The following is a 24,554-nucleotide window of genomic DNA, read 5'->3' as shown; positions in this document are numbered from 1 at the left end:
TTAAACCTCCTCAACTGCTTCAGAATAAAACCCAAATGCCCTAGCATGGCCTAGAAAGCTACGCATGATCTGGCCCCTGCTGATGTTTCCTACTTCAGCTCGTTCTCTTCTGCTCCCCACTCACTGTGCTTTGGCCACTCCAGCCTCCTTGCTGTTCCCCCAACAGGCTAAAGTCTCTTCCCACTGCAGAACCTTCATGCCTGCTGCTTTCCCTCTCCAGAAGCGCCTTCTCCCAGCACACGCCACACGTCTGGCTTCTTACCCTTAAGTTTCAACTCTTCACAGAGGCCTCCCCTGTCCACACAGCCTAAAGGCCACCTCCACCATCACTCTCAAGAACATCACTTTGGTTTAGTTTCTTCACAGCACTGAATTCGTTTGTGGGTATTTTCTTTTTTTTTTTTTTTTGAAGATTTTATTTTTAGGGACCGGCCCGGTGGCACAGCCGTTAAGTTCGCACCTTCTGCTTCTCAGCGGCCCTCGGTTCGCCGGTTCACATCCTGGGTGCAGACATGGCACTGCTTGGCAAAAAGCCATGCTGTGGTAGGTGTCCCATGTATAAAGTAGAGGAAGATGGGCATGGATGTTAGCTCAAGGCCAGTCTTCCTCAGCAAAAAGAGGAGGATTGGCAGTAGTTAGCTCAGGGCTAATCTTCCTCAAAAAAAAAAAAAGATGTTATTTTTATTTTATTTTTTCCTTCTTCTCGCCAAAGTCCCCCAGTACATAGTTCTGTATTTTAGTTGTGAGTCCTTCTAGTTGTGGCACGTGGGATGCTGCCTGCCCCTGCACAGCCCGACGAGCGGCACTAGGTCCGCGCCCAGGATCTGAACCTGGGAAACTCTGGGCCGCCAAAGTAGAGCATACGAGCCCAACCACTCAGCCACAGGGCCAGCCCGTGTTTTCTGTTCCCCCTCTACAGTGGAAGCTCCATAAAAGCAGAAGCCCCATCTGTTTTGTTCATACTAGATCCCCAGGACCTGGAACCAATTAGGTACTCAATACATATTTGTTGAATGAATGAATGGATGAACGTATGAGTGAATAAAAGAATGGTAGCCTTTTGGTTCCAAGATTTATTAACAATGACCCATCCTTTTGGCTCCTCTTTGCCTCAGCTCCCAACCCCAATCAACCTCCCCACTCCATGACTCCACTGTAGTCCCTGAATATAGGGGTAGGATGGACTTAGAGATCATTCAGATCTTAGGCTTCCAAATCCTTTTTTTCTTTAATGCAGTAAAACCATTCTGTTAAAACCCCAACTCTCTCACAGAACCCCTACCTATCAAATATATAAAGCAGGAGTTGCCATTGTCGGGAAATATGTGGGGCTTACAGCTCTGAGAGACAGTCTGACTTCACTGCTCTCCTTATTTCAGTTACCTCATGGTACAGATAAGTGAGCGGAGGCTCACTCTCTGGGCAGGACACAGCCTCCAGAGCCCTCAGTCCTGTGCTCCTTCCACACTATCACTGGATTCTGGAGTCTTTTCAGCCAGAGCAGAGGAAGCTCCTAGCCATGTCTGCCATGTTGAGAACTCGGGTCTTTTGGTTCCCTACTCCCTCAGACTCGTCCCAGGGTCATGTGAGGGGCTGGCTGGAGGGTGGACTGGAAGGGCAGGGAGGTTGGGTGGGGAAGCCAGGCATCTGTGTTGCAAGGCCATTGGGGCTTGGGGCCTGGGGGCTGGAGGGCTGGGAGGGGCTGCCCGGGCCTGTGGTGGTTTCTCCCTTCCTCAGGATGAGGCTACTGAGCTCCTGGAGCAGCTGCTCCTCCAGGGACCCATGTGCCTGGGGGCTGCCTTTGGAAGGGGGGCCTGGAGGGGGCTCAGGTGGCCTCTCCTCCTGGCCCAGGGTGCCTGGCTTGGAGAGAAGGGGTTGATCAAAGGACCTCTGGCTGGCAAGGGAGGTCTCTGGCTTGGCTGTCCGCTCCCGAATGGTGGAAAAGGAGGTGGAGGTGTCCTTGGTAAGCTCGGGGAAGGCCCCCACTTCCTCGTACACTGGCTCTTCATACACAGGTTCCTCCAGTTCCTCTTGCTCCTCCACAGACCCCTGGGATGACTTCATTGGCTGGATGGGAATGGGGTGGCAGGAAGCAGGCACAGCATTAGAGTTATCAGATTACTAATCACTCACATTTATTGAGCTCGTCCTCTCAGCCAGATGCTGCAAAATACTTTGCATGTATGATATCAAAACAACACTGTACAGTGGGTTACACTGCAAGTGAATGAACTGAGGCACAGAGGGGTTAAGTAGTTTGCCCAAGATCACACAGAGAGTAAATGGTAGAGCTGGGGCTTGAACCCAGGTCTGTCTGACTCCAAAATGCACTCACTTAACCACTTTGCTTCTATTTCTCAGATCCTGAGGTCACTTCCCCCTTTTCTCACCACATCCTACCATCCCTCATTTTCCTCATTCTTTCTGACCTGAACACTCACTCACTTGCTCTTTCTCTCTCTCGTCTCCCTCTCTCTTCTCTCTCTCTCTCTCACACACACACACACACACACACACACACACACACACACACACGCCGATGGCCTTCATCAGGACAAATTCAGAAAGCACACAGGTTCAGGCAGCACAGAGGAACACAGGGCTGACAGGCACACAGCTGGAGCAGGCACAGTACTCACAAAGAACATGGACAGGGTCCTCCGGTTGTGAAGTCGCCGCTAGGCAGAGGTGGGGTGGGGGTGAGGGGAGGAGAAACACAGAGACACAGTGAGGCCTGGCAACAGGAGCCAGGGGTGGGGAGTGGGGGCACAGAGAAGGCAGAGGGGGGCACCAGGCTGGCAGGCACACCACTCCCTCCTACAGTGTGGCAAGGGCACTGGCAGGGACCAGGAGGGTTGGGGCAGGCGGGGGGACCTCACCAGCGTCTGATTGGCCGAGAGGAGGGTGGCCCCACTGTCATCCCCACGGATGGGCAGCAAAGGCATGGTGCCAAACTTCTGACGGGCGAGGTCAGAGGAGGATCGGCGTCGTAAGACCACTGGCTGCTGGTCGTCATGCTGGAGAGAGGGTGAGGATTGGCACAGGAGGGTTTGGGAGGTGCTGAGGGGTAGAGCTGGGACCACAGACCTAATCCTCAGCCCTCTCCTTCCACTCACCTGAGCTTTGAGGATGCTCGTGGTCCAGTCCCACATCTCATCCTCATCAGTGCAGGACAGGTAGCTGGGGGTGATCAGAGAGGAATTAGCAGGAGTGGAGGGGTCACAGCTATAGGGATGGAGGATAGCAAAAGTGAAGAGATAGAGGATGGCAGCAGGGTTGGGTCAGAGGAAAAGCCAGGCTGGGAGGTACTCACAGGTGCATCTTCTCCAGTATCAACGTGAAGCCCCACCTAGAAGCACAGGATAATAGTGATGGGGTGATCAGAAAGGCCAGAGGGGTGATGGCAGGAAGGCCCTAGAAGTGTGGGCTGGGGAAGAAAACTCACGGTGTCGGAGGCTTTAATTTCTTGCGGATTCCGAGGTAGACCTTGGCACCTTCCAAAGGCCACTCCCGTTCTGGTTTAGAGCTCTGAGAACATGAAGGGAGTCAGTGAGGTTGAGAGGTGAGAGAAGGATCACGTTTAATGAGGTCGTGAAGTCAGGGAAGCATTTGACTTCTCACTAAGGTCAAAGGGCCAGGAAAGCAATGAGATTGATGAGAGTATGGGCTGTGGAGCGAGAGGGTCTGTGCAGTCATGGCTCCTCCCACATAGCCCCCAAGCATCCCTCCCCGCTGGCCACAGAGCCCCACCTTCTTCTCCTTGAGCAGCAGCAGGCAGCGGCCACGCACCAGAAAGAACCGCTCCTGGAAGCGGTTTCCCAGCAAACGGGGTGGCTCCTCCCGACACCGCAACAGCCCCACCCTCGGGCTCTCTCGCCGGATACCTGGCATAAATGGGCAGTGCTAGGTGGAGCGTCCTGGGGGAGAAGCTGGGGGTGGGGGTGCTGGGCTGAAGAAGGAAGCTCACCTGTGAAGAGGCACCCGGCCTGGGCCAGGGAGACTTTTCTCAGGAGCAGGGAGGCTGAGCAGGGCTCTGGGAGCTGGCACCATTGTAGGGCCTGCTCTAGGACCCTTTCCTTGGGGTGCAGAGGCCGCTCTAAGAAGCAAGGTGGGGGTGGGTATCAAATAGAAATCCACAGCCTGGAGCCCCCAATTGCTCTCCCACCAGCCATTCATTCATTCATCCATTCCACCATCTAGCCACAGACATTTACTTTAGCACTGACTCTCTGCCAGGTACTGTGCTGGCCCTTGGGGTACAGTGGTGAGCATCAAACACAGGGCCTGCCTTCACATAGCCCGCAGCCTAGTCAGGAAGCAGAGAGTAACAGAGAAGTCAACAAGATAATTAAAGACAAATAATTAAGAAACAATAAGAAGCTGAGAGAGAATAATGGCAGTTACTGAGATAGGGTGATCAGGGGAGGCCTTTCAGAGGAGGCATTTGGAGATGAGACTTAGAGGCCTGAAGGATTAGGAAGAACAAGCCATGCTAAGATCAGAAGGAAGAAGATTTCAGGTATGACAAGATGCAAGAACAAAGGCCCTAAGTTAGGTAAGATGTGGTTGAGGAACTAAACAGCCAGAGTGACTGGGGCAAAGAGAATGAGTTATGCGAGATGAGGTCCAAGAAATCAGCAAGGGCCAGACATTCAGGGTCTTGTGGGCCATAACAAGGAATTTTATTTTAAGTCCAATGAGAAGCCATGAAAGGTTTTAACCATGGAAATGGCACGATCTGATTTCTGCTTGAAATGTTCATTTGGCTGCTGTGGGGAAAACGGACTGTCAGAAGGCAAGAATGGAACACTGGCCAACTATTCTCTTTCTGGGACCGAATATTTTAGTGGTTGACGTTGGGGATCAGAAAGATAATGGTGACTTTGACCAGGGTGGTGGCAATGGTGGAGATGGAGAGAAGTGATAGATTCCAATAGAATCTACAGGACTAGTTGTTTGGGCTGGGTATGAAGATGAAGGAAAGAGAGGAGTCCTAGAGGACTCGCAAGTTTCTGGCCTTGATAACTGGGTGAATGGTGGTGCCATTGACTGAGTTAGGAAAAACTAGGAAATGGCCTGGGCTTTTTGTTAGGGGAGGAGGTTGGGAATTGAGTTTGGTCTTAGACGTTTTAAATTTGAGATGCTCATGAGATGTACAAGTGGAGGTGTCAAGTAGGCACTTGGATATGTGAGCCTGGAATTCAGAGTAGAAGTCTGGGCCAGAGATAAAAATCTGGTGGCCAGCTTATTAATGACATTTAAAGCCATGGGAATGGATGAGCTCATCCAAGGAGAAATGTAGACAGAGAAAAGAAAAGCATCCAGGATTTGAGCCCTGGGTCCCTCCAACATTTGGAATCTGGGCAAAAGAGGAAGAGAAGCCTCCTGTGAGGTGGAAGGGAAACCAAGGGTTTGTAGGGTCCATGAAAGCCAAGAGAAGAGAGAGTATTGAAAAAGAAGGAGTGGCCAACTGTATGGAATGTCCACTCACATGCAACGTCCTCACATGAGGACAGTGTCTACTGTATTTGTCATTGGTGACTTTGACCCCCCACCACATGTACACACACACAGTCATACTTACCAAGCTCCCCATGCTCAAGAATCTCAAATGTCATCCACAAGTCTGTCCCAGCGGCCGTCCCCCGCATCTCCAGTACCTGGTTAGTCAGCTCCTCGGCAGTCAGTGTTGGGGACACCTGGGGTCAGGACAAAAGCAGAGAACTCATGCCGATCAGGCCATTAACCCTGCCCTCCATCCTCCCATCTCTGCTCCTGTCCCCTCAGGACTGACCTTTAGGGTGACACAGTTGTCTGGGAGCTGTTGCTCTATATAAACCTCCATGATGAGGTCTCCAGCCTGGGACAGCTGAGGGGAGGGGTAAAGAAGTCAGGAGGACACAGAGGATGCAAAGAGTCAAGGACTCCTCATGTTGCCTCATAAATGCTTCCCCCACACAGAAGTCTCCTCCCAACCCTCACCCCCAAGGTCGCTCAGGCCCTTAAAAGGGAGAACTCCAGGACTGGTGGGACCCCAAGGCTGCACAGGTGCTTCCCAAGGCAGAGCAGCTTACTGCTTGGGGGTCAGGTTTGGAGTCAGACTGTCTGGGCTCCAACTCTGCCCTCACTACAGAATGACCTTGAATAAGTGACCCTCCAAGACTCAGTTTCTTTATTTGAAAAAACTGGGACTACCTCCTTCCTGGAGTTATGTGCTGCTAACGTGAGAGGACAGGTGCTTGGACTGTAATCAGTCCTCAGCCGTCTGCCACTGTATTTAGTATGATTACAGTAATCTCACCTCGCTGTCTGCCTTAGCTAACTCTTCCTTGGATGGCTTACATGTGGAACTGAGGTTGTCTGCCACCATTTGATGATGACAAATCCTCATGGTGGAATAAATGGAGCAAATCTTAAACCAAAGCCCCCTCCCCCAAACATTCCCCTCCTTGAGTTTCTCCTGTGTCCCGGAAAGCTGGGGGCCAGTGTCCAGAAGCAGAAGGTCAGCTTCCTATCTTGATGTCCCCTGCTGGCCCACTCAGGAGTCTGGAGTCAGGACAAGTTACCTGCACATCCTTCCAGGTGGTGATAAGACTGACCTCCAAGTCAATCTGAGCTACCTGGTCAGAGTCGATCTGTGGAAGAGCCAAGAGGGCGTGTGTGGGCACGCGTCGGGGGTGCGGGGTGGGAGTGCTAGGAAAGGAGGGAAGCAGGGAGAGATATGCAAGATCAGAGCACCCGTATGAGAGGGTTTGAGACCAGAAGAGCTAAGAACCAGTGGGGCAAGGATGTTAGGAGCAAAGTTATGGGAGGGAGGGGCCCAGGGCTCTGGGAGATAGTTTCTGATGCAGAGGTGAGCAGGATCCAGAGTCCAGGAAGAGGGACTGTAGGTCCGTGGTCACGAGAGCTTACATCAAAGACAGAGATGTAGCCGTCGATGAGCTCCTGCAGCACCCGCACCTCGTGCTCCCCTCGCCCGTCTGTCTGGAACACGCTAGGTGCAAACAGCAAGGCCAGGTTCCTCGTGCACATCTGGTTTAGAGCCGCACACTTCTGCACCCTGCAGAGGGGTGTGAAGGGCATGAGGAATGCAGTTTGTGCTCACCCGTTCATCAACCCATCCATTCATTCAGTAAACACTTACCAAGCCCTACTGTATGCCAGGCCCTGGGCTAAGCCCTTGGGATACAGCAGTGAGTGAGACACAAGCCTCAAGGAGCTCCCAATCCAGGGGAGAGACAGATGAGCAGTGGGTGATTTTAAATAGAGTAGGGGTCAGCAAACTTTTTAGGTAAAGGGACAAATAGTAAACATTTTAGGCTTGCAGGCCATACAGTGTCTGTCATAACTCCTCAGCTCTGCTGTTATAGTATGAAAGGAGCCATAGAAAATATCTAAATGAATGGGCATGGCTTTACATTTTATGTATAACACTTCATTTGCAAAAACAAGCAAGGGCTGGATTTGGCCCACAGGCCATCATTGGCCAGCCCCTGTGACAGGGTATAATCAGTACAGCATAGCCGGGCTTCCCCCCAGAATCACTTGGAGACCCGTCTCCCCAGCAGACTGGTTAAGGAGGATCTGCATCTTATTCTTCTGTGTCTCCTACATCGAATCCTTTGCCTGGCATAGAATAATAAAATGAAATAATATTGATTGCTCACTATTTCTGAATGCTGACTACATACGTACCAGGTGCTGTAGTAAGAATTTCACAAAGATTATCTGATTTAACTTTCACGTAACCTATGAGGTGGGTACTATTCATTACACCATCTTCCTCTTTCAAATAAGGAAACTGAGGCTCAGAGAGAGCAAAGAACTTATCCAAAGTCACACGCTAGACTAGTGGAGCCAGATCAAGGCCTAGGTCTGTCTGACCCCAAAGCCCTCACTGTGAATCTTTACGCTGTGACACCTTCACTTAAAAACTGTTTGTGGGGTGAATGAACGAATGTAAGCACAAGGGTTGGACAGAGGTGATGAAGGGTCAGTGAGGGAGCCTGCAAGAGGCCTGGCTATACTGACCGATAGAGATGCCCGATGAGGGTGGCCAATGTGCGGCGGTTGACCCTCGGCAGGCAGCCAATCACTTCTTTGTATTTCTCCAGCCTCTGATTCTTCTGGGGCAGCTCTGGGGTGGAATGGGGGAGGGTTGGAGAGGATTGGAGAAGGGAGGGTGGGGCGATTTTTAGAGGAAAAAACCCAGGATGGACGGGTCTCTGCCCCCTTCCCACCTTCCCTGAACTAAGTCCCTGGGGATCCTCGCAGGGAGAGTGGGGGGTGGGAATGCTGGGGAGAGGGGCTGCCCAATCCCACATGAGAGCTTCAGGGATTCTGTTGGGGTGGGTGGGGTTCCTGGGTGGGCCTTGGTTGCCTGTGAGGAGTTCTTAAGGATCTTGGGAGTACCGGCAGCCTCCCTCCAGCGAGGCAGCAACCGTGCAGAGGTCACAGGGTCATCGAGCTCTCGAAAGAAGCGCTTGAGGGTGTCAGTGACATCCTCCACAAAGTGCTCCCCTGGTCGGAGCTTCACTGACCGGGCATCCCGCCGGAAGTCCGCCAGGAGCCGCAGGCTGCGGGCACGGGCGCCCCCTTTCCGGTATACGCCCTCCAGCCGGAGCCCTGAGAACAGCCAACATATCAGCTCACCACTACCCAAAGACTCCCACCACCTGCCCAGCATCCCACCCATGACCCCCCGACATGGTATGTGGCTACTGGGGGGTAGAGGGGTCAGAGAGAAGGAAATCTTCCTCCATGGTCTTGCTTCTCAGGTCCCTGCTCAAGTCCTCATCTTCAGACTGTGCATCCCTCACAGCCCCATCACTCACAGCAGCCCCCATCACTCTCTGTCTCCTCACCTCTTTTACTTTTAAATAGCACTCTCTGAAAACACCTTACAGGTCCTCCTTATTTGCAGATCATCATATTTGCAAATTCACCTACTTGCTAAAATCAATGTGTGTGGCACTTTTTCAGTCATGTGTGAACATGCACAGAGCAGAGAAAAATTTGAATTGCCTGATGGACATGTTCCCAGCTAACGCCTCATACGGTAAACAAATGTTCTTTTCAGATTTACAGCCACATTTTTTGTATTCTTGTGCTTTTTTTGGTGATTTCACTGTTTAAAATGGCCCACAAATGTAGCGCTGAAGTGCTGTCTAATGTTCCTAAGAACAAGAAGGCTGTGACGTGCCTTATGGGGAAAATACGTATGTCAAATAAGCGTCTTTCAGGCGTGAGTTACAGTGCTGCTGGCTGCGGGTTCAAAGTTAATGAATCAACAATATATATTAAATAAAGTGTCTTTAAACAGAAACACACATAAAATAAGATTATGTATTGATCAGTGGATGAAAATGCGATCAGAGGGTTCCAAGAACCTAACCCTGTATTTCCACAGGGGCAAGGATTTAGTATGCATTGATTCAGTGATTGCAGTGGCCTTATAGAATAGAACTACCGCGAATAATGAGGACCGAACTTGTTTTCTTATTTATTACCCATCTCTCCCACTAGTCTCTGAGCTTCATAGAACCTTCCTGTTCATTGCCATATCCCTCGAGTCTGGCACATGGGAGCAGCTCAGTAAATATCTGTTGAATGAAGGGTAGTGGTGCGAGGACTGTGGAGGAGCGGGTATGAACACCCATACTCTTCCTCCAGGGCTTTTCCCTGGGCCTCTGACTTCATTCCTCCTCTGAACACGAGGGAGGCTGAGAAAGGGCAGAGGTCTAGTGAGTGGGGAAGTCACTGCAGGAGGCTACTGCCAAGGCGTGGAGACTGTCATGAGCCCCTGACTACACAGTGTCCAGGTTGTAAGCACAGCTATTTGTAGGTTCGTGGATGTGCCTTTTCCCCCTTACTCCCCTCCTTAGTGTTGTGTGAATTTTCCTTCCCAAGAGTCCAGCCTTCTAATGGGGGTTTGCTGGGGAGATAGAATCCACTTGATCCTTACTGAGGCTGGAGAATAAAGCAGAGGTCAAAAACTCACAAAGAATTCTGAGAGCCACTTGCATAGCTGATCCTTTATGCCTTGAAAACCTCCCACACAGAATAATTGTGCTGAAACCTTCAAGGATGTGGCTGCATAGCTTGGCTCTGGCCTCGTGGCTGCCCCCTCTTTGTTCTCTACGGCTCGACATCTCCAGTCACATTGCAGTGCCATGCTCTCTCCATGCCCACGCCCCAGTAACTGCTACCCTGGAACACTTACTACCTGCCAGGTCCTGCGCTAAATGCTTTACATGTGTTATCTTATTATCACAACTATCCTGGAAGATGAGGACTGTTAATAGCCCCATCTTACAGATGAGGAACTGAGGCTCAGAGTGGTAAAGCAGCTTGCCAAGGGTCATACAGCCAGTTGCCCTCAGGCTGCAGTCTCTGGAGGCAAAGGTCTTGCAGGGAGATCACCCCCTTGGCTGCATTCATGTTCCCCATCCCCCACTGGCTCAGTATTGGCCAGTACCCACTCACCATGCTGGGTGACAAAACTGATGCAGGCATCAACGATAATGGGGATGTCACCCCGGCTCATCTGCTGCTCCTGCAGCCCTGTGCCGCCCCCACCAGCTGCCCCTTCAATGGCCGCACTCCACGCTGAGAAGTCCAGCCGGCCCTCCCCCTGCAGATACAGGGTCCTGAGACCCAGGAAGCCTGAGTCAGAGCCGGCTCCCAGGATCACAAGAACCACACATCTCAGAGCCACCAGCAGAGGGCAGCAACACCCAACCCAGAGGGGCCCCTGAACTAGGGAAGTGACTTTGAGGAAGTGGGCAGTGGTCCAGCAGGCCAAGGTGGAGGATGTGGGCTGGGCTCTAGAAAGGCTGGCCTAGGGTCAAAGGCAGTGGCAGCACTTACCTTCCTGTCTCCACCAGGACCAAATGCTCCTTCTTGTCTGGGGTGTCAGCTGCCGAGACCACACCTGGGAGGAGAATCATCGGACATTATCATCATCATTGTCTTCATCATAGTAACGAATATTTATTAAGTATTTAAGGTATGTAGGTGCCAGGCTAGGAGCCTTACGAAAAATGCTGCATTAAATCCTATGAAGTACCTACTATTATCCCCATTTTACAGGTGACACATTAAAGCTCAGAAGGTTAAATAACTTGCCTCAGATTACTTGCTATAAAATGACAGAGCTGAGCTTGAACTCAGGTCTCTTGTCTCCAAAGCCCTAGGAACATTATCCTACACTGTTCCTCTTTTAGGAGGAAGTGAGAATACCCAGGCCCCTCTCCCAGTCCCCAACCAGCAAGTGACTCCAAATAATGATAACAACAATAACATTTATAACATATAACATTTATTGAACACTTACAAGATGCCTCCTTCCAGGCTCTGTGATAAGTGTTTTACACGTATTGCCTTATTTGGAACTCACTACAACTCTATTATTGTGCCCATTGTAAAGATGAGGAAACTAAGGCACAGAGAGGTTAAGTAACTTGTCCAAATTTACAGCTAGGAAGTGATGGAACTGGAGATCTAAAACTGGGCAGTATGACTCCAGAGCTTGTGCCGGAATCCTCTGTGTTCTGCTGTTTCCCATAGGGACCCCCAAATAGATGAAGGTCCACGACCCCCTACCATGGCCACCCTTCGTCCAAGTCCCCACCACTGCTCACTGATCTCCTGTAGCCGCCGCAGATGCACCATGTCCTCAGGGGCTGGGGGGCCAGGACCCGGTGCCGGACACAGGAAGAGGTGGTCACCACGAAGAAGTCCGAACCCTGACAGCCAGAGGCCAGGGGCCAGGGCTGTATGAGATGGGGACCGCAGCCACAGGCGGCCCAGCCGAAGCAGCCCGGGGCCCAACAGCTGGTGACAGCTCAGCGGGGAGAACCACTGTGAGGAGGATGAGGACATAGAGAGGAGGACGGGGAAAGAGACAAGAGGTGGGGGAGAGACATAAGAGTGAGAGGGACAGAGAAGGGCAGTGAAAGACATGAAGAGAAAGCAGAAGAAAGAGGAATGAAAAGGGATGGGGAGAGAGCAAAGGAAGGACCCAAGGAAAAGACAAGAGATGACGGAAAAAGACAGGAAGAAAATTAGATTCAATTTGCTCCAGCCAACACACAGAAGACCCCTGTGTGGCAGCCTCAGGCCCTTAATTGGGATGTAGGGGTGGGAAAGAACGGATAACCAAAATGCTATAACCGAAGCATCATGATGCCCTGGGAGGTCCCACCACCAGAGGGAGCCGAGGAGAGGCTTCACCGAGAATGGAGTGTTTGAGATGGACCTCAAAGAAATGCTTCTCAAACCACCTGTGGTCATGGAACAGGGAGTTTTTTCTTTTCTTTTTTTTTAAAAAAAATTTCCAATCTCCTCACTAACTAATATAAAAACCAATAAAAATGAATTACTAGAAAAATGAAATGAAAAAAAGAAAGACATACATAATATAAGCCCCCAATTTTTATAGTTAGATTCCACACGAGATCACTGTCAAATTGCTAGGAAAGATTCTAAATGCTGACTGTCAACTTCTGTACTGATCCTGTCACCGGCCATGACAAAGAGTCCATGAGCCAGTATGGTGTCACAGTCTGCAGACCACACTTTGGGCAGCACTGCCTTAAAGGATGGGCTAGATTTTGGGGAAGGAATAAGAGGAGACTTGGACCCGGCTGGGGAGGCCACGATAGAGCCCTTAAAGGATATGGAGACAATTTCTTGGTGTGAGGAGTTATGGGAGAACCAGGAGAGTGAGGTCAGAAGCCAGAGGAGTTGAGCATTTCCTACAGAGGAGTGTCAGATACTGCAGAGATGGGAAGTCACTGGCCACCCGCAGGGTAGCAGCTCAGAAGAGTACAGCAGAGGAGGGCAGCTGCAAGGGGGAAGGAGGAACTGCAGGCTGCCAGGGCACATGACTTTCTGAGAAGTTGTCGGGAGGGCGCCAGGGTGATGAGCTGAAGGTGGAGCAGGGCTGAGGGAAAAGCTGTTTAAGGATGAGAGTGACTGTCATCATCATCACAATTACTATTTCAACACCCACAGATGGAGGACTTGCTGTGTGCCAGGCAGTGTGGGCCTCACATGTCACTTGATCCTCAGCCCTAGGGGGTGGGTCTTTTACACCCACTCTACCCATATGGAAAAGCTCACAAGGCAGAGAGTTGGAGGACTCAAATCCCAGGATATCTGACTCCAGGGCCTGAACTTTTAATTCCAGGGAGAGGGTGCAGGATGGAGAGAGACTGGCTTGCCTGGGAATGGAGAAGCTGGGACAGATGAAGGCAGCTTTGCCTCTGGACCTGGAGAACTGGGGGGTTGGGTAGCGGGAGTCAGAGGCAGCCTCTCTGTGGGAAGAGACCCAGCACAGTGAGGTTTGGGCCGTGAGCTTTGGCGAAAGAGGCCTGATTTTTGGTCCTGTGCTCTGCTGCCTCCTAGCTCTGTGACCTTGACCAAGTGACTTCATAACCTCCGAGACTCAGTTTCTTTATGTGTGAAATATTACTAATCCTTACCTCTGAGGGCTGTAAAAATGAAATGAGATATTGAGTGGGCAGTGCTCAACACAGGGCCTGGCATAGAATAAGTACTCAGTCAACTTTAGCTGTTAGTGGAAGGGGTGGGAGTGACTGTAGGAATAAGATAAGACAGGATGGGGGCTAGTGGGGACAGGGAACCCTGAGCTGTCAGGGAGGGGTCTCGGCTCTCTCACCTTGCCCAGGGCACTGATCCAGGCCTCCAGACTGTCAGCTCCATCTGTGCCAAAATGCTGGATCCTCCCTCCAGTGAGGATGAGCTCAAAGGAAAAGGGAAACCTGGAGAGAAGGTGAGGTCAGGGAGGACAATGAGGGCCAGTGAGGGGGCTTCTGAGTTGAGATCAGGAAAGAAAAAGGGGGAGCTCAGTGAGCTTGGGGGCTGTTACCTGTCGAGGTCACCTGGGTCAGCAGGTGGCGGGCTCACACCCAAACATACAACATCCTGGGGCTGGATGAGGCTGAGGGGTTCAGGGCTGCTTTCTGACACAAACATTTCCAGAGCCGCTCCCAGCACACACCACATTCGGGGGGGAGCTAAGGGGGAAAGGGATGGTCAACAGGCAGAAGATCTCTGTCCCCACTGTCCGAATTCCCATTATCAGATATTTATCTATGCCAAGTCCGCTGCCTATGTATGATCTCATGTAATCTTCACAACAATTCTATGAGGTGAGTATTATATTCACTCCTGTCTTGCAGATGGGGAAAGCTCAGAGTTTGAGTAGCTTACCCAAGTCACATGGGTAGGAAGTAACAGAGCTGGGATTTGACCCCAACAGTCTGGCCTCAAAGCACAGGCTCTTTTTTTTCTTTCTTTTTTTCTCCCCAAAGCCCCCCGGTACATAGTTGTATATTCTTCATTGTGGGTCCTTCTAGTTGTGGCATGTGGGACGCTGCCTCAGCATGGTTTGATGAGCAGTGCCATGTCCGCGCCCAGGATTTGAACCAACGAAACACTGGGCCGCCTGCAGCGGAGCGCGAGAACTTAACCACTTGGCCACGGGGCCAGCCCCAAAGCACAGGGTCTTAACTATCATCCATAGCTGCCACCTGGCATGGTCCCTCTTTTACCCCCTGCATCCAGCCCACCCCAGGGCATGGCCCCACTTTTCCATGCCAGCCCTCTCCTCCCTGTCCCTCTGTGGTACATTCACTCCCATCCCAGTTTCTAACCCTGTCTTTTCCCATCCCTTGGCTCCCTCCTTACCATCCCGGCCCCTGCGAGGGGGTGGGGGTCCAGCTTTGTTGCTGATGGGACCACAGTACAGGAAGCTGCTATAAGTGGCAGGCACCACCACTTCATTGTACACACCAGGGGAGGGGTCTGCAAGGGGAAGGAGAAGTGGTCAGGACAGGCCAGTGCAATGCGATAGCTCAAACCCCTTGGGGAAGAGATCGAATCGAGGAAGACAGTGGGACTCAATTCCACTGGCAGCATGGCCAGGTAGAGCCAGTGGAGCTGGACCCCTCACTACCCATATTAGAAAAGAGGGTGAGATGAGGCCCCTAACCCAGCCCTTGCCCACTGCCTCTCCCTACCAGCTGGCCAATGGGCCAGTCAGCTTCTGGTGGGGGCCTCAGAGCATGGGCCTTCCTGTAAGTGTCTCAGGCCCTTTGGCCTGACTCCTGGAGACCACCCTCTTTAAGATGACCATCTCTATGATCAGACTGCCCCCAGGGAGATGCAACCTGGCCTAGAGGTTGACCCTGTCAGGGGCAGATCAGCACCAACACCTCAAACATCCAGATCTACCCCAGGCAGTGATCATCGTTAGTTATTTCATGACATCAGGAAATTGGCCCCAGAGGGTTGGGAAACCTCCCAGGCTGGGCCATTGAGATGGGCTGGGTGGGGGGTAATTTGCATCCCTGGAAGAACCAGGGCACAGGTTGGGGCTGAGAATTCTTGAGGAAGAGAGAGGAGGCATGTGCGGGGATTACCTGGGGGCAGGAGACCAGGGAAGCTGCCATCAAGGGCTGAGGGGGACCAGGACTCCTCACCATCGACACAGAGGAGCTGGGTCATGTTCTTCAGCAGGTTGGGTCCTGCCACAGCCGCACACAGTGCCTGCAGGGAGGGAAGAGTCTCCGTCAGCCCCGGAACCTTTGGAGACAGTCCTGTGGTCACCAAAATAGCCCCCTGCCCCAAGTCTAAGCACTTCAACTCAGAAACTTCTTCTCCCTACCATCAACCCCAACCTGTCCCTCCTACCTGGAGAAGCTGGCTATGATCTGGATACAGAGGATGGGGCTTCCGGAAGAGACCCAGCCGGTATTTCCGGGAGATGAACTCTCCCCGGGGGCCAGGGGTTGTATCTGGATGCAGCCCCTCACCTGGGGGTAGTGCCCCTGCCCAGAAGCGGTTGGCGCGATCATTTCCCAGGACAATGAACAACTGCAGGAAGAAGGGGCAGAGGCCAGTGACAGGAACTCAAGAGTTTCCAGACATTCCAATCCTGTCCCCAAGCTGGACCCAAGGCCTTCTTTTGGGTGCTCTCCTTCCATCCCCCCACTTTCTCCCTCTTCAGACTCCTTACCTGCACTATCTCATTACTCCAGACACTTGTGTCCAGCTTCAGGCTCTGCACCTTGGAGATACCAGAACCCAGAGCACGGTGCTGACCTGTTAGGGTGTGAGGCACATATGGCATGGGTACCTCAGCCCCCCGCCCCAGTCCCTCTCCCGTTCCCCGTGTCAGCTGAAGGTCTAGCCCTCACCTGCACACTGCTTGCAGATGACCACCCCCAGGTTGACAGCAGCCCAGTCTGGGCGGGAGGCCCCACAGTCCGCACAGTGCCGGTTTGCCCGATTGGACCAGATCTTCTCAGCCACCTCGTAGTCAGACAGGGTCTCGGTTACTGCTTCCTGCAGAGCAGCTGCCCAGCTCTGCCGAGCCCCCCCAGACTCGGCCGTGAAGCTGAGGGGTGGACAGCCAGGCCGTGGGCATGGACACACCCCCTACCTGTCCCATCCCACTAGCCATTCCTGCAGGAGTCACCAAGGCCACACCTGGGCCATCCCAGACCCTCCTGACATCCTTGACCCTGCTCAGTGGCGTCCCATCCATGCACACCCACTGACATCCTACTGAGGAGGCCTCTAGTCCTCTGCAGCCCTGTGCCTCCCTCAAGAGTCTCTCCCCAAGCCTTGCCTCCTGCCAGTCTGGGCCCCACCTGAAGCAGCGATGGGGTGTGAGCAGGTCAAAGCTGCGACTCTTGGTCTCCCGGACACTGCAGCCTTGCAGTTCAATGAAGCAGATCCCGATGCCCAGAGAGAAGGCCTGGCAGGGTCGGGGGTAGGCACAGTGAGGCCAGAATGTGCTAGGCCAGGCCCCTCGGCCCCAGCCCAGCCCTCCTCACCTGCTCACTCTTGTACAGTGCCAGCTCTCCAGGGCTCAAGGCAGCAAACACCTTGGCCTTGTGTCCGCGCAGCTCCAGCATGCCCGTGCGGAGGGGTCGGGGCGGCTGGGGGGGCCGGGGGTTGCCCAGGAGGCGCTGCTCCTTCAGGCAGGATTGTAGTGTAGAGCACCATGTGTCCCGCTGAGCTGGTGGGGAACAGGGAAGCACGTCGGCAGGCTGTGTGCTCACACAACCTCCTTGCCCCCACCCTGACCCAGGGGACCCTAGCCCTCACCCTCGCTCTCTGTGCGGAACACAAACACCCTCTGGCCGGTGATGACCTGGAACTTGTTGTCCTTGCTGCCACGTGTCATCTCAATGGCAGTCAGAGGGATCACCCCCTTGGGGAAGGGGTCCTGGAGAGACAGCCCAATGACCCATGGGGACAGGAACTTGGGCCAGCACTAACTTTTAATGAGATCAGCACTCATTTCACGAGCAGTGGGGTACACTGCTAACCTCGCTACTTTAGTTGCGGACATCAGTCATGTGGTGACCCCCACCATCCTTCCAATCTTGAACCCTCTCAACCCTCCCTCTGCCTCTCCCCCCACCCTATGTGGCATGTCCTTGATCCCCACCTTATCGCTGCCGAAGTACATCAGACTCCTCCCGTTGAACTGCACAAAGCGCCTCTGAAAGACGTAGTTTCTGGGGAAGGGAGCGGCCAAGGTCAGTGCATGGTGGGGGCTGCATCTGGGGGGCTCCAAGGATCTGGGGGTACTTGAGACCTGAGCCCCCTCACCGCCCAGCCTCCCTGCCCTCCCTCCCTTTCCCTTCCCAGCAGCCCCACCCCTGAGGGGAGAGCTTGTCTAGCCAGCCACTGAGCAGAGGTGTGGGGCGGTCTGCCGTGGAGGAGAAGCTGGCATAGGGTGAAATGAGGTCATCGCTGTTCTCCTCTGTGTCCAGGGTGGGCAGCGAGAGGGTGGAGTCCCCGGGCAGCTCAAGGCTGGCATAGCCAGCATCCTCCCGTGCCTCTAGATCTTGCCTGCTGAGCCTTGCGGAGGCCAAGACAGAGAGGAGCACACATTAGACCCAGCTCCTTGGACATCCCCACCCACAGCTCCTAATAGAATGCCTGGCAGACACTGGATCTGCTTTCCAAACAGGGGAATAGGGAGGTTGGGAACCCAAAAGATTAGCCTGGAGCTTCTTCCCCCAGCACACTTGGACTTTTCATTTGGAAAATTTCAGTCCCTCTCCTCTGCCATTAGTATTACTTGGTAGAAAGGTTGGGGAGGGGTGTGTAGATGGTTCCCTGCCACAGGTGCCCACATCTAATCAATAATCAAAATTATTGGTTCTTTCTCCAAAAAGTTCTTGACTTTCTTTCCCTGTACCAAGTTCCCATCAGTTCTCACTGGGAGACTGAACTGCCTGTCACCTGTTTCCATGCTTGCCCTCCCTCCCCCATCCATTCTCCCACTGCCCCAGAGAGCTCTTTCAAAACTGCAGATGACGTCATTTCACTCCCAGGCATGAAACTCTGCAATAACTTCCCATTTGCACTTAGGATAAATCCAAACTCCTTACCATGGGCTGCAAGACCTTGTACAATTAGACCCATGGCTACTCCCTGACCTCATCTTTATCTGTCTCCCCCTTGCTCACCACAGTCTAGCCACATTCTCTTCCCCTTTTTAGAGCCGTTGCACATGCTCTTCCCTCTTCCTAGAACGTGCTTCCGGGAGCTGCTTTTTCTCATCCCTCAGGTCTTTGCTTATGCCATCTTCTCAGAAAGTCCTCTATTATTAGCTATCGCTTTCCAGTGGTTCTTAACCTCAGCAGCACAAAACCACTTGGGAAACTTAAAAATACCAGTATACGGGCCCCAGACCAGACACTTAAATTTGAACTTGCTGGGAGTGGGGCCCAGACATCTGTGGTTTTAAAAGTTCCCCAGCTTGTAGCGCAGCTAAGGTTGAGAATCACTACTCTACCTGATTTGTTTCCTACTTCACTGAGAAATTGAAACAATCAGACAAGAACCCCCACAGACTCCCAGCGCCTCACCTACTCAATTTCACACATACTCTGCCTTCCTCCTGTTACTATAATAAACACCCCTGTCTACAGCCAGTCCATCCTCGGTGCACTTGATCGTATTCCTCTCACCTACACAAGGACATCGCTCCAGACTTTCTCCCCTCTCTCTCCCCTACATCAGCTAATTTTCCCTCTCTACCAGATCATTCCTATTCACCTATAAACATACATAACATTCCATCCTATAAAAAACCCTTTCTGGACTCCACTTCCACTATCAACCACTCCAACTTTCTGTTCTTCTTTGCAGAAAAACTCCGCAAAAATGTTGTCTATATATTTCCAACTCCTTTCCTGTTCTCTCTTGAGCCCACTCTGATCAAGCTTTCATCTCCCCCACTTGTTAAGGTCCCCAGTGACCTCCACATTGCCAATTCCAGAGGTCAACTCTCAGTCTTCATCTTACTTGACGTGTCAGCAGCATTGACACAGCTGACCTCTCCCTTCTCCTTATACACTGTCTTCACTTGGCTCCTATGACATCACCTCCTCCTGATTTTCCTTCTCCTTCACTAGCCATTTCTTTTCAGCTTGTTCTGCTGATTCTTCCTCTTCTCCCAAACCTCCTGATATTGGAGTGTTCCAGGACACTGATCTTGGCCCTCTGCTCTATCAACACTCACTCACAGCGACATACACCCATCTAAATGCCAACAACTCACAAATCTAGAGCTGAAGCTCAGACCCGCTGAGGATGACCTGTTTGTCACCTCTTCTTGGGTATATAATATACACCTCAGATTCAACACATCCAAAACTGAACTCTTGCTCTAGCCCCACCTCCCTGCTCTACGCACAGCCTCCCCATCTCTGACCACGGCAACTCAGAACAGTACTGTGCAACAGAAGTCAATGTGAAAGCCACATATGTAATTTTAAATTTCCTAGTAGCCACATTAAAAAAGAAACAGGTGAAATTAATTTTAATAACATATTTTATTTAATGCAACACACCCCAAACATTAACATTTTAGTACGTAATCAATATAAAAAATTTTAAGATAATTTATATCTATGTCTTATATTCATCCCGTATTGCTTTTGTCATACTCAGTCTTTGAAATGTGGTATTTGTTTTATAGTTACAGCATATCTCACTCCAGACTAGCCACATTTCATGTGTTCAGTAGTCACATGTGGCTAGGGGCTACCACATTGGACAGTGCAGGCTCAGGCTGAAACCCTTGAAGTCATTCTTGACTCATCTTTTCTCTCACACCCCAATTTTCTAGACCAGTTTACCTTCAAAATATACCAAAATCCAACCACTTCTCACCATCTCCACTACCATCCATCTAGTCTGAGATGTCTCACCTAGATTACTGGATTACTGCAAGAACCCCCTAACTGGTCTCCGCGTCTGCTTTTGCTGCCTATAGACCATTCCAAACAGCAACCAGAGGCATTCTTTTTTTTTTTTGAGGAAGATTAGCCGTGCACTAACATCTGCTGCCAATCCTCCTCTCTTTGCTGAGGAAGACTGACCCTGAGCTAACATCTGTGCCCATCTTCCTCCACTTTATATGTGGGATGCCTGCCACAGCATGGCTTGCCAAGCGGTGCCATGACCGCACCCGGGATCCGAATCAGCAAACCCCGGGCCACCAAAGCGGAATGTGGGAACTTAACCACTGCACTACCGGGCCGGCACCCAGAGGCATTCTTAAACCAGAAGTCAAAACCTTCCATGGGCTTCCCATTTCACTCAGAGTAAAAGCAAAAGTCCCTACAAGGTCCTGCCCCATCTGGCCCCTTTTACCTTTGGCCTCTTTTACCTCCGATGTTGTCTCCTCCCACCTCTCCCACCTCTCCCTCCCTGGCCCACTCTGCTCCAGCTCCGCTGGCCTTGGGCTCGTCACCGCTCCTGGATCCCCCTGGACACACGGCCTCCTTGGAGCCTCTATTCTGGCCACTCCCCCTGCCTGGGACGCTCTTCTCCCAGACGTCATCATGGCTGCCTCCCTCCCTCCCTTCAGGTTTTTGCTCAAATGTCATCTTCTTCACACTCTGGCAACTCTTTTTTTCTTTTGTTTTTAAAGATTGGCACCTGAGTGAACATCTGTTGCCAATCTTCTTTTTTTTCTTTCTTCTTCTTCTCCCCAAAGCCCCCCCAGTACATAGTTGTATATTCTAGTTGTAGGTCCTTCTGGTTGTGCTATGTGGGACGCTACCTCAACATGGCCTGACGAGTGGTGCCATGTCTGCGCCCAGGATCGGAACCAGGGAAACCCTGGGCTGCTGAAGCACAGTGCACGAACTTAACCACTCAGCCACGGGACCGGCCCCCACTCTGGCAACTCTTAATGAAAACTTGCAGTCCACTCCCTGCCTCACTCCATCCCAGCCCTCTTACCCTACTCTATTTTTTTCCATGACACTTAACACCTTTTAACATAGGATGTAACTTTTTAGTATATCTATTGTTAATTGACTACCTCCCCACGAAGGCAGGGATTTCTGATCTATCCCAAGTATCTACAACAATATCTGGCATGCAATAGGTGCTCAATAAAGATTTGTTAAATGAAAGAGTGAAAAGCACTTCTCCCTATTTTAAATTATATATTCATTTGTTTGTCTACTCTTTTATTTCCTGTCTGTCCCACTGAATCACGAGCTGCCTGAGGTGGGACTGGGTCTGTTATCTTTGTCCTGTATCTTGAGTACCTGGCTGGCACACGGTGGACACATTTGATGTGTGTGTGCACACACACACGTGATGAATAACTGAATACGTGGCCGCCACCAGCTCAACTGTTCCTCAAGCTTCCACTCTTCCTGCCATCACCATCCTGACTACTCACCTGTGTTCAGCCCTGTCCTGAGAGACACCTCTGCCTTCTCTTCTGTCAGGGGCCCCTGGGACCCCAACAGGCTGGACACCATAGTACAGGCAACCAGGATCCATGATGTGCACTGGCAGGGGCAGGAATGGGGGAGACAGGGAAGAAGAGATCAGCTGGAAGTGTCTGAGGTCCTGAGGGTCAGTCCCTCTCCCTGAACCCAGGATAATCCACCTACCTGTGCCCGTTGTGGGCCTGAGGGCAGGGGTAGGGGCAGCTGTCTGGGAGATATCCGGGGCCCTGAGGAGAAAGGTCTAGTGGTCATTAGGAAGAGAAGAGGAAGGACAAGCCCTCATGCTCTGCTCCCCCCTGCCCCTCCTCACCATTGAATTCCCAGGGACCCAACCCACTCACATGTCCTGAGCTGTCTGTGCCCCGCCTCTTAAGTCCAGGCCGAAGTAGATGGCATTGGGCATCATCTCCACAGTAGTCAAGGCTGAAGGCTGCTCAGAGGAGGATGTGGGAAGAGGAGGGGACCTCGGGCTGGACTCTGGGCTCCTGGACACTTCTGGTCTCCCAAGAGCGGGGCTCAACCCAGGCCTCTGGGTGGCGGTGGGCCCACTGAGCCCACCAAATACAGTCCTGGGCTTAGGCACAGGCTTGGGGAGCTGGGGTTGGGGGCCTGTGCTTGGGGATGGTTCCATGGCACTATCCAGTTGGGGGTCCGGGGAGCCCTCTGCCGCGCCCGCCTGCAGCAGGCGTAGAATGCGTTTCCGGTGCCCTGTGGCGCTGATGCCCAACTGCCTCAGCTCCTCGTGGCCCAGGCCCCGGGCTGCACCCGCTGTAGCCAGGCCGTGCCGCCGGAACGTGTCTGCATACTGCTCCAGGTGCACCGTGGCCAGCCACACAGCGATGTCCAGGTCCTGAGGGGCAGCCATGGGGGCTCAGGCCATTGCTGGGGGGAGGGGCAGGGTGAAGGGAGGGCTCAGGCTGAGATTCCCCCTCCCTGTCCCAAAGTCTGAGGCCTGGAAAGGGGGTACCAGACTCCAGTCTTCTTCCAAAGAAAAATGACTAGAGGCCTGCCATCTGGAGGCAGAGCCATCCCAGAACATTAGAAAGGGCTTTCTCATTATAGGAGAACCCCTTCATTTGCAGATGAGTAAACTGAGGCCCAGAGAGGGGAAGAGGCTTGCCCCAGGCTCACAGCAAGTCAGTGGTAGCGTTGGCCCCCAAGCCCCTGCCCACCCTGGGTCTGGGTCAAAGTTCTGCCTCTGCGTTACTGCACACTCAGCTAAGTAAGCATGGGACAAGATGCTGGAACCCCACAGGGGCAGGGTGAAGGGGGGTGGTAGGGAGGAGGGGGCCCATGATGTGGCCTGATCCTGCTGTGGCATAAGGTGGGAACAGGGGCAGCTGTAGCACAGGAGGAGGGAGGGGGTACAGATCCCCCTCCCACTGGTTTCCAGAGCTGAGGTACAGGCGGGCCTTCCTAATCCTGGTTATTCCCAGTTCCTCCTCCCCTTCCACCTATTGTCTCTGCTCAGACTTCCTTCCTGTCCCTCCAGCCCTGGCCCCCCCACATCCTGCCTGCCTTGGTCAGGCTTCCAAGAAAGCCCTAACTAGTCCCAGCATGGGGGGTCTAGGCCTTGGGCAGAGACCACTTGGGCAGTGGGGACGGGGTGGAGAACTGGGGGCCGGAGAGATGAGGGTCCAGAGGCCAGGGTATTCCAGGGTCTTCACTCTCCACCCACCTCAGCATCTTCACACACATCTGTGCACATGTGAGCACCCAGCCCCCCTACAGGGACTCAGCAGGGTGAAATGACATCCTCCTACCTCTGCTTCCTCCAAGCCTTCCTTTTATCTGCCAACACCCTTGGGCTCAGGTCTCTCATGCTCTGTCCCATTACGCCAGCCTGACCCTGACCTTGGTCTATTCCCTGGACCTATCTCTAATTCTGTCTCCCCTGAATTTTGTCTCTGCCCTGTCCCTGTCTCTACCTCACTCCATCTCTGTCTACACCTCTAAATCCATCTCTGTCTGTCTCCTTGTTTAGCTCTCTGTCATTAAGCCTCTCCTTGCCTCAGTCTCCAATTTTAACTAGTTTTTAGTTGTATCCATATCTCTGGCCACCTCTCACTCTACGTTTCTGTCTCTCCGCCTCTGCCTGTACGCTCTCTCCCTCTTTCAGCTCTCTCCCTCTTTCAGCTCTCTCCGTTTCTCTCCTAAGGGGCCCTGACCAGCACTCCCCCGCACCCCAGCATCAGTTCTGGCCTCTCTGTCTCTCTGCGTCTGGGCCCCATCCCCATGCTAGGGCCCCGGTGCTGTGCCTCCGGCCCTGACTCAGAGACCAGTTTCCCGGTGACTCAGGCCTGGCCCGAGGGCACGGGACTAGGAACCAGGAGGTGCGTCGTGCAGGAGTGCTGGGGGCGGGCCGGGCAGTGCGGGGCAGCTCGGGCTGCGACGAGGGAGGGGGGATGGAGGGAGGGGGCAGAGGCCGGGCAACCAGAGGGAGGGGCAGGTCGTGGCAAGGAGGGGGAAGGGAAAGGGGAGAGGGAGGCCGCCGGCGCGGAGGGGGTCTGGGATCCCACGAAGGCCCACGAGGAGGTGATGGGGAGGAGTCTGGGAAGCCGGGGCCCGGGGCGCAGGGGTCCTCACCTCACTACGCGGCCGCCGTCCGCTCCGCGGTGCCCGCCTCGCCAGCCGAGTCTCCGGGTCCCGCCGCGCCGGCCCCGCCTCCTCTCAGCCCTCCCCCGACGGGACCAGCCCCGCCCCGCCCGGTCCGTTCCCTCCTTGGGGCCCCGGCCACTCCTTGTG

General features: G+C 52.9%; 1 protein-coding gene and 1 long non-coding RNA gene across 6 annotated transcripts in view; one reads left to right on the top strand and one right to left on the bottom strand.

Moving 5' to 3' along the window:
• The window catches only part of LOC139046254 (uncharacterized), a 2,202-nt gene extending 1,144 nt beyond the window's left edge, over positions 1-1,058 (top strand). Inside the window, exon 3 of the long non-coding RNA XR_011506091.1 lies at positions 413-1,058. This is a non-coding gene — a long non-coding RNA (uncharacterized lncRNA). The remainder of the gene's footprint in view (positions 1-412) is intronic.
• ARAP3 (ArfGAP with RhoGAP domain, ankyrin repeat and PH domain 3) lies at positions 1,039-24,532 on the bottom strand. Of its 5 annotated transcripts, none has more exons than XM_014850253.3 (33): positions 24,396-24,532; positions 22,151-22,691; positions 21,975-22,036; positions 21,758-21,869; positions 17,701-17,904; positions 17,489-17,558; positions 17,143-17,263; positions 16,869-17,053; positions 16,683-16,789; positions 16,227-16,426; positions 16,046-16,131; positions 15,721-15,903; positions 15,450-15,576; positions 14,716-14,832; positions 13,895-14,042; positions 13,685-13,787; positions 11,643-11,862; positions 10,870-10,933; positions 10,486-10,649; positions 8,413-8,625; positions 8,032-8,137; positions 6,913-7,060; positions 6,567-6,635; positions 5,795-5,869; positions 5,585-5,699; positions 3,968-4,096; positions 3,751-3,884; positions 3,446-3,528; positions 3,314-3,349; positions 3,117-3,180; positions 2,880-3,017; positions 2,640-2,678; positions 1,039-2,067 (listed from the first exon to the last, which is right to left on the bottom strand). In XM_014850253.3, the coding sequence occupies exons 2-33, from the start codon at positions 22,672-22,674 to the stop codon at positions 1,582-1,584; spliced, it is 4,632 nt and encodes a 1,543-aa protein (XP_014705739.1). In that variant the 5' UTR covers positions 22,675-22,691; positions 24,396-24,532; the 3' UTR covers positions 1,039-1,581. The 5 variants fall into 5 exon arrangements, with proteins under 5 accessions (XP_014705739.1, XP_044636606.1, XP_014705740.1 ...); XM_044780671.2 differs by having other exon boundaries at positions 22,151-22,659; positions 24,396-24,528; XM_014850254.3 differs by lacking the exon at positions 2,640-2,678.
• Between the last annotated feature and the right edge of the window lie 22 nt (positions 24,533-24,554).

Source organism: Equus asinus, chromosome 9, assembly GCF_041296235.1.
Source record: "Equus asinus isolate D_3611 breed Donkey chromosome 9, EquAss-T2T_v2, whole genome shotgun sequence".
In the NCBI taxonomy this organism is placed as follows: domain Eukaryota; kingdom Metazoa; phylum Chordata; class Mammalia; order Perissodactyla; family Equidae; genus Equus; species Equus asinus.
The sequence above is the reverse complement of the archived record's forward strand: the minus strand, read 5'-3'. Positions and strand labels throughout refer to the sequence as shown.